This window comes from Rhinatrema bivittatum, chromosome 1, assembly GCF_901001135.1.
Source record: "Rhinatrema bivittatum chromosome 1, aRhiBiv1.1, whole genome shotgun sequence".
NCBI classification, from domain to species: Eukaryota; Metazoa; Chordata; class Amphibia; order Gymnophiona; family Rhinatrematidae; genus Rhinatrema; species Rhinatrema bivittatum.
The window spans coordinates 149,863,019-149,878,165 of record NC_042615.1 but is presented as its reverse complement, the minus strand read 5'-3'; the positions used below and the strand labels follow the sequence as shown (position 1 = coordinate 149,878,165).

Here is a 15,147-nt window from a genome sequence, read left to right as displayed (position 1 = left end):
GGAAAATGTTCAAGGATTGTGCATCATTAAAACCTTTCAGGTAACTGAAAGATCTGAAAGTCTGCATCATATCTCCCCTGAACCTTCTCTTTTCCAGAGTATGCATATTTAGATCCTTCAGTCTCTCCTCATAAGTCTTCCTATACAGACCCCACAACATTTTGGTCACCCTTCTCTGAACTGCTTCCGTCCTATCTCAATCCATTTTGAGATACTGTCTTCAGAACAGAACACAGTACTCTAGGAGAGGCCTCACCAAGGACCTGGCTTTAGCTACTGCCTTGTCACATTGCATCACCACCTTCAGAATACCAGATACTATCACCCCCACAGTTCCTCTCCAAGTCTGTGCACATTGGAATTTCACTCCATCACATACAGCTCTTTTGGTTTACCACACCCCAGGTGCATGTCTCTGTACTTCTTAGCAATGAACCCCAGCTCCCAAACCTTCGACCACTCTTCAAGCTTTTTCAAATCACTTTTTATTCTCTCTACTCCTTCAAGCATGTCCACTCTGTTGTAGATCTTAGTATAATCCACAAATAGACAAACTTTACCTTCTATCCCTTCCACAATGTCATTCACAATGATATTGAACAACTTCGGACCCAAAACCGATCCTTGTGGTACTCCACTTAACACTGTTCTCTCTTCAGAGTCGGTTCAATTTACAATTACTCACTGTCTCCTGTCAATCAACCAGTTTGTAATCCACTCCATCAGCTTGGCACCCGATTCCCAAGCTTCTCATTTTATTCTTGTGCCTCCTTTGCAGGACTGTAGCAAAAGCTTTGCTGAAATCCAAGTAAATCACATTGAGCGCTTTTCCTTGATCCAATTCTCTGGTCCAGTCAAAAAAAATCAATCAAATTTGTCTGACAGGATTTTCCCCTGGTGAATCCATGCTGTCTCAGGTCCAGCAATCCACCAGTTTGTACATATTTCACTATCCTCTCCTTCAGCAGAATCTTCATTAATTTTCCCACCACTGAGGTGAGGCTAACCGGTCTGTAGTTTCCAGCCTCCTCTCTGTCACCACTCTTGTGAAGCAGAACCACCACCGCTCTTCTCCAGTCATGCGGCACCACTCTCATTTCCAGGTATCTATTGAACAGTTCTTTCAGCAGACCCGCCAGCACATCTCTGAGCTCCCTCTGTATCCTGGGATGTACCTCATCCAGTCCCATGGTCTTGTTCACTTTCAGTTTTCCTATCTCTTCCCATACTTTCTCTTCTGTAAATGGAGTTTTGCCTAACCCACCACCATCTACGGTCGTCTCAACCAGCAGTGGCTCTTCTCCAGGGTCTTCTTTAGTTAACACTGAACTGAAGTATTTGTTTAATATTTCAGCCATTTCTTCATCTCTCTTCACACCTTTTAATTTCACTATACCACTTTCAGCCACCCTTCTCTGAAATACCTGATGTTTTGTCACCTCGCTTCACCTCTTTGGCAATCCTTTATTCTGCTTGACTTTTTGCCTTCCTGATTTCTTTCTTCGTCTCCCTCATTTTCACTAGATATTCTTCCCCGCGTTTCTCTTTTTGAGATCCTTTATACTTCTTGAACACTGTTCTTTTAGCCTTTATATTTTCAGCCACCACCTTTGAAAACAAGATTGGTTTCTTTTTCCTCTAACGTTTGTTTACTTTTCTATTATACAGATTTGTTGTCTTTGTAATTGCTCCTTTTAGTTTGGCCCTCTGTTGTTCCACCTCACCTATTTTCTCCCAGTCTTCTAGTTCTTCCTACAGGAACATCCCAAGTTTGATAGAGTCTGTATTTTTGAAATTAAAAACTTGGGTCTTTGTGTGACTTCTCTTTGTCTTGTTTGCTCTATCAAATCTTACCATCTGATGACCATCTGATGATCACTAGTGCTCAGGTGAGCACTAGTGATCATTTGAAATTAGAGAGAAATTATCCCCATTTGTGAGCACTAGGTCGAGTATGACACCCTTCCTTGTGGGTTCAATTACCATTTGTTTGGGCAGAGCTCCTTCAAGTGCATCCACTAACTCTCTACTTCTTGTACATTCTGCAGAAGGTATACTCCAATCCACATCTAGCAGATTAAAATCTCCAACATGCAACACTTCTCCCTTCTTTCCCACCTTTTGTATGTCTTTGATCAGATCCTTATCCAGTTTCTCTGTCTGAATCAGAGGCCAGTAGACCACAACAACATAAATGGAAGCTCTATCTTCCTTTTTTTTAGGACATCCCATAATGCTTCCTTCCTACCCCATTCTCTTGAATGATAAGTGAAAAAAAGCCTGATTCTGACAGAAATAAATGTTATCATCTGAAAAGGGAGCATATTGGGGGCAGACATGCTCTTTCCTTTAAAATTGCCAGAGGCCACAAGGAGATCAACTTCAACAAAACTTAAAGATGTGATACCTTATGAGGCTAGAGTGGATGGAAGCAATACCTCTTCAAAATTAAGCTCAAGTTCCAAGTTGAGGAGATCTACAGTGGAGGGCTTGTGTGCTTGAATCCTTGGAAAAATGATTCCATCCAAGAAAATAGTGAGAGAACTTCCATGACTGAGATCCTTCTAAAAATCCAGAGCCAGTCTCTACCCTCTATGAAAGTTTTGGGTTATGTCTTAATCCCAAACTCCTCTGGTGGAAGGATAAAACTAAAGGAATGCATCTTTATAAACTGAACTTGCAAAAGCTCTAAACTCTCATACAGATCCACTATGTGGCCCCTCTGTGTCTGTAACCACAGACACAGAGGTGGCAATTTTTGAAAAGGATTTATACATGTAAAAGTAGGATATATAATAATCAAAAGTCCATTTGCTGCATAAAAGCCAGTTTTAAGCATGTAAATCTTTTTGCAAATTATTGCGCAACTATCTTCACTATGTAGCCTGTTAACAGCTCAGGTTCCTGCTTTTCTTTTTCAGCCAAAGAACTTGTTTTTCCTGGAGTTTCACCAAGCTGATCTGAAATCTACTCGTGGAAATGCCTCACCTAACCACTAGTAGGACAAAGGCCTTTTCTGCCAGTCCTTACACTTCAAGCTCCCAAGTATATCAGCTCAAAACATTTGTCTCTACAATGACAAAGTCAGTAATGTGATCTGCTGCCTGGTCCTGCAGGAGAACTCCATCCCAGACCAAATCAGACTCACTAACAGATTACTTTAAACCTACTAGATTCACTCAGCTGGTTCACATCAGTAAATAGCATTACATTGACCACTGCCAAACAGGCTGTTCTCCAGGGCTAGAGTCTATTATTTTTGGAGTGCAAGATGTCTAGTTCACACCCAAGAGGGAAAGGAGAACCAGTCCCAACAGGACCATCACGCAGAGCACCCCCAAGATTAGACCTACTCTATATTTGGAACCTGGGCCTATAGCCTTCTCAGGAGCAGCCTACTCTTAGCTGCTGCACCAGTCCATGTCTGCACCATCTGTCGGAAACAAAGAGGGCCTGATATTCAGTGCCACTTAGCCAGTTAAGTTCAGACTTAGCTGTCGAAGTGGCATCATTTGAATATATGTTAGAGTTAGACAACTAACTGAGGAATGGGGTATGATGTGATGGATAAAGGGCATTTATCAAGCTATCTTAGCTAGATAAGTGCTGATATTCAGAGATATCAGGCTTGGGGCCTGATTTACTAAAGCCTTTTTCTCATTCTGTATCTATGGGGAAAAAAATCTTAGTAAATTATTTAGCCAGATTAGTCTAGAACTGCTATTTGACTGTCCTAAATTTAGCCAGCTAAACTTATCCAGCTAAGTATAGGATAGTTGAATATATTCTGTGGTGAGGCCATGTCCCTGAATATCTCAAACTACCTAGATAATTTTATCAAGCTAAATTGTGCATCCATATAGTGGCTGAATCTCAACCCCAGAAATATTTAAGTGCTAAGGACTGCACCAAACCCCTACAAGGGGAGAAAAGTTAGCCTTTTATCTCTGTCTCCATCTCCTGGCAGAGGACATAAACCACTCATTTCGATTGGTATGTGTGATGGGATATACTGTACGTCCCATCATGTCTGCTGAGGGAGGAAGAGAGTGATCCCTGGGAGAGTCCAGAGTGTTAAATGACAAGAAGCTCCCAGAGCAAGGTAAAAACATAAGACTACAAATCCAAGAGTAGAAAGGGGGAGTTAAAGGAATTATGGGGCTCTGGGAGCAAGATTTCCAAGAGAAGGACGGGTGGAAACCTCAGGGGTCATTTTTAGATGCCCAAAGGAGAGAAGAGGGTCTCTTTCTCATCAACAGAAGACTTCCCAAACAAGCATCCAAAACTGGGCTGGCAGAGTTGAAGATATCTGTGTTTTTTAAACGAGGCTAAACTTTGTAACTGTTTAAGGGACAAAGACTGTGACAGTGGGGAAGGGAATAAACTAAGAAGACACCGCTCAACTATTTGAGACTGTGTTTGGAAATTACCGGAACTCCTGCAGTGAGGGAGGAGAACAGCTGCAAGCAAAGCTGTACAGCAATACAGAACAGTACTTTAAACTTTCTAGAATTGCTATTCTGGGGGAAGGGAATAAGCTAAGCGGATGCTGCTCGGCTACTTAAGACTGTTACTTTAGAAGTTTCTGGGACTCCTGCAGTGGGGAAGAAAAACAACTGTACAGGCTGTGCTGCAACCCAAAACTATGCTTTAAACCTGCTGGAATTGCAACAGCAGGGAAGGAAAATAAGTAAAGGAGAAAGCAGTGCAGCTATCTAACAGGCCAATGCAATACAGTGCGCTCAGCCGAGTGCACCAGTTAACCTTATGTAAAAAAATTATGTATTTTATTTAAATCTATAAACTATGAATACACTGAATGGTTGAATGCTTCACTTCATATCTATACACCACAACAAAATCTTCGTTCTGCGAATAAAGGGTTACTTGTAATCCCTTCTATTAGATCGGCTCATCTCTCTGAAGTAAGAAAACACACAATCTCCATAGCAGGTGCAAAATTATGGAATACCCTTCCTTTAGAACTCAGAATACAGACAGATATAAAAACGTTTAAGAAAGGTTTAAAAACATTACTGTTTAAACAGACGTATGGTCTAATTAATATACAACCATCAATCAATTAATGAACATTTTTAGTTAAATCACTTTCTATAATCAGACTAATAAAAGCACTAAATAGTGATGCTATATAGATATACTTCACTTTTTATTTAACTTGTGTCTATAACTATTATGCTTTGTTATTTTCATTGTAATGCTTTCTATTATATTGATATTAATTGTGTTTATTTCCTTTTATTTTAAAGTTAATATTAGATTTTATATTACTTTGATTTTAAACTGTTATCGTGATCTTAGGTCATTTGAATGCTTGAAATGTATCTTATTATAGTTTATCTTAACATGTTAAATTTATTATTATTGACATTTATTATAGTTTATTTTTAATATGTTTAAATTTTAAGAATGGTTTAACCAGACTGAACCTCTGGATATATATTACACGACTGCTATGTTCACTGTCTTGATTACTCGTCAGACAGATGGTATATAAAATAAACAAAAGAAATAAATAAAATAAAACCTGTGGTTAGACATGTGTGTTGGACGCAAGTCCCCAACCATTTATGTTATAAGGGATTAGCTCGTCCAAAACGTGCATCCAACCCCCTGAGAAGTTAATAGCACTCACCACATGTAAATTCATGTTGATGAGGCTATTAGCTATTCTCCTGCAATGCAAAAAAAAAAAAATGTGTGCCCAATGCACACATTTTTACCCTCAGAAATTAACACCGGCCCAGAGCAGGCGTTAATTTTGGAGCAGCCCAAAAAGTGTACAGAAAAGCAGAAAATACTGCTTTTCTGTACTTCCTCCAACTTAATGTCGTGACGATATTAAGTCGGACGAACAAAAAAGAGAACGTTTAAAAAAAAATGTAAAAAAAAAAAGTGTGCCAGCGGTCAGGTTAGGAAAAGGGACGCTCAATTAATGAGCATCCATTTTCCTAACCTGTGGCTGTGCACAAGTTAGGAAAACAGACGCTCGTAAAATTGAGTGTCCATTTTCCTAACCCACTGACAGCCACCTTTCCTAGGCAAACACTGCTGACAAGGTGCTAGAGGCACACAGTTTCCCCTAGTGTCTCCTTTTTACCACGGCAGCTGATTTAAATATGAAATCGGGCACCCCGGAGAGGTCGATCGGCACACATTAGGAGAGCGGGCACTCAACCATGAGCTCCCATTTTCTCCGCACCAATACTGCATCGGCCTATAAGACTATAGTGGGAAGTCACTAGAACTGCTGCAGCAAGGGAGAAGGGCAGCTTAAAGAAAGGCATTTAAGCATAAAAAGTAATTTAAACTGTTGTTATTCCTGCTGAACTAACTTGTGTCTGGAAGGTAAAGTAGCTTTGGGAGTGTCATTTGGGAACCCTGCACTCTGACAGTATGGCATGGACAATAAGGAAAGTTGAGAATAGACAATCTAAAAAAATAAATAAATAAAAACATAGTACACTCCTGGACAAAGAATGCAAAACTTTTATGAAAAGAAGTGCTCTATCACTTTGATATCCTGCCCTTTGTGTCATTGGTACTATTATTACAAGAAAAGTACATCTAATTTTACATCACAGTTTATATAAAAATATGCTAGTTTATTCAAACAAAATCATAAAATAGGCATATATAAGTCAACAAAATGAAATAAAATTGTTTCAGAACACATGGCCACTGTGCTTCATGACTTACCATGTTAATAGGATCTACAGGACCAATACTGTTAACATATATATCTGTTTCAATTACTGTAGGTCTCACTGTAATAAAACAAAGGAAGAAAAATAACAATAGATAATCAACAATATGCATGGAAAAGATCTATGCAATGATGTAAAACATTAACATGGTAGATATTGTCAAGACCATTTGGCCTACTCACCCATGCCTACTCTGCTCTAGTTAAAGATATCTCCCAGCTGTCAGCAGTGCAAGTTTGACTGCCTCCAGGAGAATACTCCTCATGCTTGCTGTCCTTAGCTAGTAATTGTAGCCAAATCAGATTGCAACCCATCTTGGAAAACGTGCCACCAGCCCGATTATACTGGAGAATGTCCCAAAGCTTTGCTGCAGCTTCATATTGGTTGACCAAATTAATAATAATTGTGATGTGTGTAATCTTTTTTAACCAATTGATGTTCCTCTTCCCATTTAGGTCTGGCAACATTCATCCCAAGAGCTTAGCCCTACTTCAAGCACTCTGCACAAAGCAAACAGTACAGCCTGTTGAATCAGTTAGGAATTTGTGCAACCATTTTAATGTACATCACTGTCTATGATAAGGAAAATTCAAAGACATGCACATCATAGTGGTACTTGATGCATAATAGAGAACATAGCAAATGTCATGCTGGCTCAGACCAAGTGCCATCCAGATTGTCCAACAATGGACAATCTGGGTCCCAAAGTAGCTTTTTTTTCTTGTTATTCTCTCCTAGGGATAGCAATAGCTTTCTCTTATCTGGCTAATAATGTTTTGCAGACGTTTTTCCTCCAGGAACTTGTCCAAATTTCTTTTAGACCCCATTATGTTAGTCGCCTTGACCACAATTTCTGGCAAAGATTCCACAACTTGATTGTGTGCTGAGTGAAAAAGTACTTTCTCCAATGTGTTTTAAATCTATTTGTTGTTTCATGGAGTGTTACCTTGTTTTAGTATTATTTGAAAGGCAAATAGCCTCATGATTTTATAAATTTCTAGCATGTCCCCTGTCAGCCATCTCTTTACCAAGCTGAAGATCCCTAACTAGTATAGGCTGTCATCATAAGGGAGCCATTCTATCCCCTTTAATCATTTTTGTCACTTTCCTTTACAACTTTTCTAGTTCTGCTATATCATTTTTGAGATGGAGTGACCAAAGCTGCACATAATACTCAAGGTGCAGTCATGCCATACGCTGAGCTAATTTTAATGTACAAGGTCCTTTTCCTACGAGGTGATTCTGAATACATAACCAGCATTTTGTAGTTGGGATTACTTTTCCCTATGTGCATCGCTTTTTACTTTTTCATATTAAATTTCATCTGTCATTCAGATGTCCAGTTTCCCAATCTCACAAGGTCTATCTGCAGTTCCTCGCATTCCATTGCTATTTTAACTATTGTGAATATTTTGTGCCATCTGCAAAACTGATTACCTCACTCATCATTCCCTTTTCCAGATCATTTATGATTATTTATGTTAAAACTTTATATTCTGCATCTTCTAAAAACATTGGGGTAGATTTTAAAAGCCCTGCGCGCGAAAATCCTGCCGGATTTACGCGAGCAGGGTACTCACGCACCGGCGCGCCTATTTTGCATAGGCTGCCGGCGCGAGCAAAGCCCCGGGGCTTCGTAAAGGGGCGGGAGGGGGCATGTCCGGGGGTTGTCGGCAGGCCAGGGTGTGTCCAGGGGCGTGCCTGGGGTCAGGGGGCGGTCCGGGGCAGGTCCAGGGGCGTGGCGATGGTTCGGGGGCGGGCCGGGAGGGCAGTCCCGAGTCCCCCGGCACTGCGTCCTGTGCCGGGGGATGCCGAGGCGGCGCGCAAGTTACGCCTGCCTCAAGCAGGCGTAACTTGCACAACAAAGGTAGGGGGGGATTTAGGTAGGGCTGAGGGGTGGGTTAGATAGGGGAAGGGAGGGAAAAGTGGTGGGACGCAGGAGGGAACGGAGGCAGGCTGCGCGGCTCGGCGTACACAGGCTGCCGGTTTTGTGCGTACGTTTTTAAGATCTACCTCATTTTGTTCAGTGCAGATTACTGTAAAGCAATCATATTATCACATAGAACAATTAAAACAAGACAATAACAACAATAAAACCATAAAACATATTTTTGCTAAAAGCTTCTTTAAAAAAAAAACCCCTTAATCTGTTTCCTAAAATTCTTTAAACTGTATTGGTAAGGCATTCCACAGGGAAGGTAATGCATATGAGAAAGCTCTAGCACAGATTTGCAATGGCTTAAAAGCACATAAACAGGAACATGCAGTAAATTAGTCCCTGGTGATCTCAATGAGCATGTGAGTTCATACCACTGAAGTCTATTCTTAACAGAACAGGAATATTCAGAGTTAAACAGTTTATGTGCTATCACCAGCATTTTAAATTTGGCCCTCCATTTAACCAGGAGCCAACTATAGCTGCTGCAACATAGGTGCAACGTTAAACAGCAGTCCATTAATGATACTTCTCCATTTTGAAAACTTAACATTTAGTCCTATCCTTGGGTTTCCTGTGTTTTAATAAGTTACCAATCCACAATAGGATGCTGCCTCCTATTCCATGCCTTTTTAATTTCCTGAGGAGTCTTTCTTATGGGAAGAGCTAAAGAATCTGAAAGTGGACAAAGCTATGGGACCTGATAGGATTCATCCAAGGATACTGATGGAGCTCAGAGATGTGCTGGCGGGTCCACTGTGTGACCTGTTCAATAGATCCCTAGAAACGGGAGTGGTGCTGAGTGATTGGAGAAGAGCGGTGGTGGTCCTGCTTCACAAGAGTGGGAACGGAGAGGAGGCTGGTAACTACAGACCGGTTAGCCTCACTTCGGTGGTGGGAAAAGTAATGGAGTCACTGTTGAAAGAGAGAATAGTGAACTAACTACAGTCCGGAGAATTGCTGGACCAGAGGCAGCATGGATTCACCAGGGGAAGATGCTGTCAGACAAATCTAATTGACTTTTTTGACTGGGTAACCAAGGAATTGGATCAAGGAAGAGCACTCGATGTCATCTACTTAGATTTCAGCAAAGCTTTTGATACGGTTACGCACAGGAGTCTGGTGAATAAAACGAGAAGCTTAGGAGTGAGTGCAAAATGGTGACCTGGATTGCAAACTGGTTGACGGACAGTGTGATGGTAAATGGAACTCTCTCTGAAGAGAGAGCGGTTTTAAGTGGTGTACCGCAAGGATCAGTGTTGGGACCGGTCCTGTTCAATATCTTTGTGAGCGACATTGCGGACCGGATAGAAGGTAAGATTTGTCTTTTTGCGAATGACACTAAGATCTGCAACAGAGTGGACACGCCGGAAGGAGTGGAGAGAATGAGACGGGATTTAAGGAAACTGGAAGAGTGGTCAAGGATATGGCAGCTGAGATTCAATGCCAAGAAGTGCAAAGTCATGAATATGGGGAGTGGAAATCCGAATGAACTGTATTCGATGGGGGGGGGAAAGGCTGATGTGCACGGAGCAGGAGAGGGACCTAGGGGTTATAGTGTCTAATGATATGAAGTCTGCGAAACAATGCGACATGGCGATAGCAAAAGCCAGAAGAATGCTGGGCTGCATAGAGAGAGGAATATCGAGTAAGAAAAGGGAAGTGATTATCCCCTTATACAGGTCCTTGGTGAGACCTCACCTGGAGTACTGTGTTCAGTTCTGGAGACCGTATCTACAAAGAGACAGAGACAAGATGGAAGCAGTACAAAGAAGAGCGACCAAAAAGGTGGAGGGTCTTCATCGGATGTCATACGAAGAGAGATTGAAGAATCTAAATATGTACACCCTGGAGGAAAGGAGGAGCAGGGGTGATATGATTTAGACCTTCAGATACTTGAAAAACTTTAATGATCCAAAGACAACGACAAACCTTTTCCGTCAGAAAAAAATCAGCAGAACCAGAGGTCACGAGCTGAGGCTCCAGGGAGGAAGACTAAGAATCAATGTCAGGAAATATTTCTTCACGGAGAGAGTGGTGGATGCCTGGAATGCCCTTCCGGAGGAAGTGGTGAAGTCCAAAACTGTGAAGTACTTCAAAGGGGCGTGGGATCAACACTGTGGATCCATCAGGACTAGAGGAAATGTATAAAGAGGAGGCAGCAAAACACTGCACGGAGCGGCAGTAGCCACAGAGGCATTCACGGAGCGGGATGCCAGTGGCCAGTGGTTGGTGTTCCACCTTCACGGAGCGGAAGGATGGAGGCCTGCCATCTCCAAATTAAAAAAAAAAAAAAAAACAGGGGTGGGCAAGAGTATGTAAAATTAACAAAGAGTTCATAGGCTATAGGTATTACCAATTATTAGGCTTATTCAATATTTGTTGATAGATAATGTGCTTTCAATGCATACTTCACTTTCAATGCATATCCAGCATAGCTCTCTGCTTCAACAGCAGGGGAGAAGAAAAACTAATACTTCACGCATATCCAGCATAGCTCTCTGCTTCAATGGCAGGGGAGAAGTAAAACTAATAGTTCACGCATATCCAGCATAGCTCTCTGCTTCAACAGCAGGGGAAAAGTAAAACTAATAGTTCACGCATATCCAGCATAGCTCTCTGCTTCAACGGCAGGGGAGAAGTAAAACTAATACTTTACGCATATCCAGCATAGCTCTTTGCTTCAACGGAAGGGGAGAAGTAAAACTAATAGTTCACGCTTATCCAGCATAGCTCTCTGCTACAACGGCAGGGGAGAAGAAAAACAACCAATAAGGGCTGAATAACATAGTCTGGGTAAACAAATAAGTATGTGTGTAGCTTGCTTATTGCGGCGGTTACTACCCCTAACTAATCAAGCTTGATATTTCGCTTGGATGCAGCTCCATCACTGCTCTCTGCATTAATGGTGGGGGTGAAAAGGAAATAGAACCAAAGGTTACTAGGAGCCAAGAGAAACAGATAAGTATGAGAATAAAAGAAGTGTGAGGCTTGCTGGGCAGACTGGATGGGCCGATTGGTCTTCTTCTGCCGTCATTTCTATGTTTCTATGTTTCTTGGGGGCCCAGAGGAAAAGCTCTTAGTGCTTAGAAATGTAAGGTTATTGATTCTGCCTGTAAACATAATTTCCTGGCTTGGGAAATATCACTAGATGGAGAAGGTGAAAATGCTATTTCAAGGGTTTAAATTTGGTTTCATTTTATCTAACATATATCCTATATATGAAAGCAGGGTGAAAAATCCATATCTTGTCTCAAAAGTTAAAAAAGGAGAAAAAATAAACTCAGAAAGGAAATAAAATGTAGGACGTTAATTGGTCCATTTAAGTAATTATACTAATTGTAAATCTAGTGATATCACTTTTAAGGCTAGTTATAAAAAAGGAATTAGTGAAGTTCTAATTAATAGGGATGTGCATTCATTTTCAACGAATGTGCAATCTGCAACGCATAGGTTCCTGTTCGTTTGATTCATGGGTTCGTGAACCGCATGGCGATCCCCCACGAATGAAACATATCATATTAGTTTCATTCTTTTGGTTCGCAGTGATTTCTTAGTGGCCATTTGAAATAGGAGAAGGCCATGTGGGAGTATCCATAGCAACAACCAGCCCTTTCCTATGAGTCATAAGTGACCTCACAGCCCTGTCATAGAGTGGGTCAGACAGGTTGGCAAGGAGACCAGAATGCCAACGTATCAGAGCCAAGCATTTTTCTAATGCAGCCAATCGCTGCTCTCAGTGCTCTGTGATGCTGTTCCTGCTGTACTATTTATACCTTAAGCACGTGGCGTGCCACACACTTTTTTTTTTAGCGGTTGTCTGGAGAGGTGGCTTTACTCAGAGCTAGTCTGAGTGTCTCAGATCTGTATGCAATTGTTTTTGCTTGCTACTTTGATATAATTTTCCATTGAAAAAGGTATTTGTAAGTTTTTGCTGCTATGACAGCCAGGCTTTTTTTCGTGCACTTTTTTTTTATTGAACTCAGACTTTCTCTCTGTCTCTCCCACTGAGACAAGCTGCCAGCAGTGGCATTTTGCTGCTGATCTTACCCTCCTGGGGTAGGTTTCAGGCAGGGTATGGGTGGTGTGGGTGGTGTGGGTGGGAGATAGTGTGAGAGTTGCACTGGCTGTCTGGGAGTTGGTATTTTCAAACAAGAAGCAGCATCACTAGGAATTGTGCTTGCTCAGGCTTCCAGTCTTTTCTCTGGTTTCATATTTTTGTGCACATACAGCAGTCTCAGTTGTAGTGTACAGCAAGGCACTGCATTGTGTGTCTGTGTGTAGTTTTCCAGACTCACATATATTGGTACAGCAATGTTCTTTTAATCCAAATCCCCAGTAGGCATCTGGAGTTTAAATTTATTTGTGCACATACAGCAATCTCAGTTGTAGTGTTCCTCAAGGCACTGCACTGTGTGTCTGTGTGTAGTTTTCTAGACTCACATATATTGTACAGCAGTGCTCTTTTAATCCAAATCCACAGTAGGCATCTGGAGTTTAATCTTATTTTTTTGTGCACATACAGCAGTCTCAGTTGTAGTGTACAGCAAGGCACTGCACTGTGTGTCTGTGTGTAGTTTTCAAGACTCACATATATTGGTACAGTGATGTTCATTCATCAATAAAGAAATAATTATTTTAATTGAAATCCCTAGTAGGCAGTGATATTAAATCCATGATGTCAGGGAAAGGTAGAAAAGTGATTGGGACTGGCAGATGAGGCACTTCAAAGGGCAGTGCCAATCCCCCATTAAAGTTAAAAAGGGACCTGTTCCAATCTAAAATCTCTGGAGGGGCAGGCAGTTCCATCCGAAAAAAAATGAAATTTAAAGATGATGCACCGCCACCACCTGTTTATGACTCTGTTGTTTTGGAGGTGAGGGAAGGGGAGACTGATTCATGCAAGACAAAAGGGTGAGACCCAAAAGCAGCAGTGAGACAGCAGACTCTAGTTAGCGCTGACAATATAGCGCAGACACTTTTTGCTTCTGATTCTGATGAAGAATCATCTTGTGTGGGATTCTAAACATCAGAAATGGAAGAATAGCTGATGAAGGTTTAGGAGGATTAGTTAGTTCTGTCTTAGCCTACACTTCAGTGCTGCAGGGGAGAGATGAAACTGATGAGGAGGAGGAGGAAGAGCAGTCAGCACAGGCACAGAGTGTGACTGATGCCCCTGGCATTGCTTCTCAGGGTGCACCCACTACTTCAACTCCAGTGCCAGCATCCACCCCGAAGGCTATAGAGAAGGGATCACAAAAGAAATCTGTGATCTGGAGCCACTTTAAAGTGACGGAGGACCCGTGTTTTGCTCAGTATAATTACTGTGCCAGGGCTATTGGCAGAGGCAAGCAAATGGGACAACTAATTTTGGCATGATGCATCACCTGCAGAAGCAACACCCAACAGTACTGCCATCTGGGGATGGTGGCAGTACCAGTCAGGGGACCCCTTTCTCCAGGCAGCATAAAGTGGTTGAAAAGGAGCAGAGTCATCCCACGCCCTCAGCCCCTTCTAGCAGTCAGGTGGCAGGCCAGCAGCCCCTGCCATGTGTCAGAAGCGACAACTCACCATGGAGGAAATGGGGTGGTGTTCGGTAACGCTATCCCGGGGAAGGAGGCAGGCAGCCTCAAAAGTTGTAACCAGGAGCATTGGGGAAATGATTGCCCTTGATGACCAGCTCTTGCAGATAGTGGAGAATGTGGGTTTCAAGCATTTGCTGAAGGTCTTAGTTCCAAATTACAAAGTGCTCTCCAGAACCACATTTAGCAGAAAGGTCATCCACAGCCTGTACAACCAGTGTCGAGGTCACATCCAAGCACTGCTAGCTAAGGCAGAGGTGAGTGGGCACTTCATCTGAGATATCTGGACCACCATGAATGCTGCACACTCTTACCTCTCCCTGACAGCACACTGATGGGACCTGGCTGAGTCAGGGGCAGGCAGCAGCTCTATTAGTGAACAAGTATCAGGGTGGAGGTGGGCTTTACTGCACACCCCCTGACGGACAAGGCCCATACCTCAGCTAATATTCTAGCATGCATCAGACAGATGCTGGTGGGCTGGCAGCTACACCAGTGAGTCAGGAATCTTCAGGCAGAGTTCTTTGTCACAGACAATGGTGCAAACATGAAAAAAGCCAATATCCGACGGGCGCTTTTACAACATCCGATGTTTTGCACACACTCTGCACCTGGTTGGGAAGTCAGCTCTGGGGTTGGAGTCCAATCACCAAGAGAATGAATAGCTGCATATGTTAATACACAAGTGCAGGAACATAGCAGCACACTTCCACAGAAGTGTGAAGGCGTGGCAGGTTCTTGTGAAAAGCAGACTGATTTGAGGATGCCTCACAAGCGTCTCATTCAAGACATTGGCATCCAGTGGAATTCCACCTATATGATGCTGCAGAGGTTAGTGGAGCAGCAGACACCCCTTCATGACCTTTCTGTGGAAATGGACATAGGTGTGCAGAGTCCCCTA

General features: G+C 42.3%; 1 protein-coding gene across 1 annotated transcript in view; it reads right to left on the bottom strand.

The window, feature by feature from the left end:
* Positions 1-15,147, bottom strand: part of GABRG1 (gamma-aminobutyric acid type A receptor gamma1 subunit) — a 159,459-nt gene that overhangs the window by 102,173 nt on the left and 42,139 nt on the right. The window contains exon 3 of the mRNA XM_029588421.1: positions 6,721-6,788. Coding sequence (XP_029444281.1) covers positions 6,721-6,788 — 68 coding nt within the window. The remainder of the gene's footprint in view (positions 1-6,720; positions 6,789-15,147) is intronic.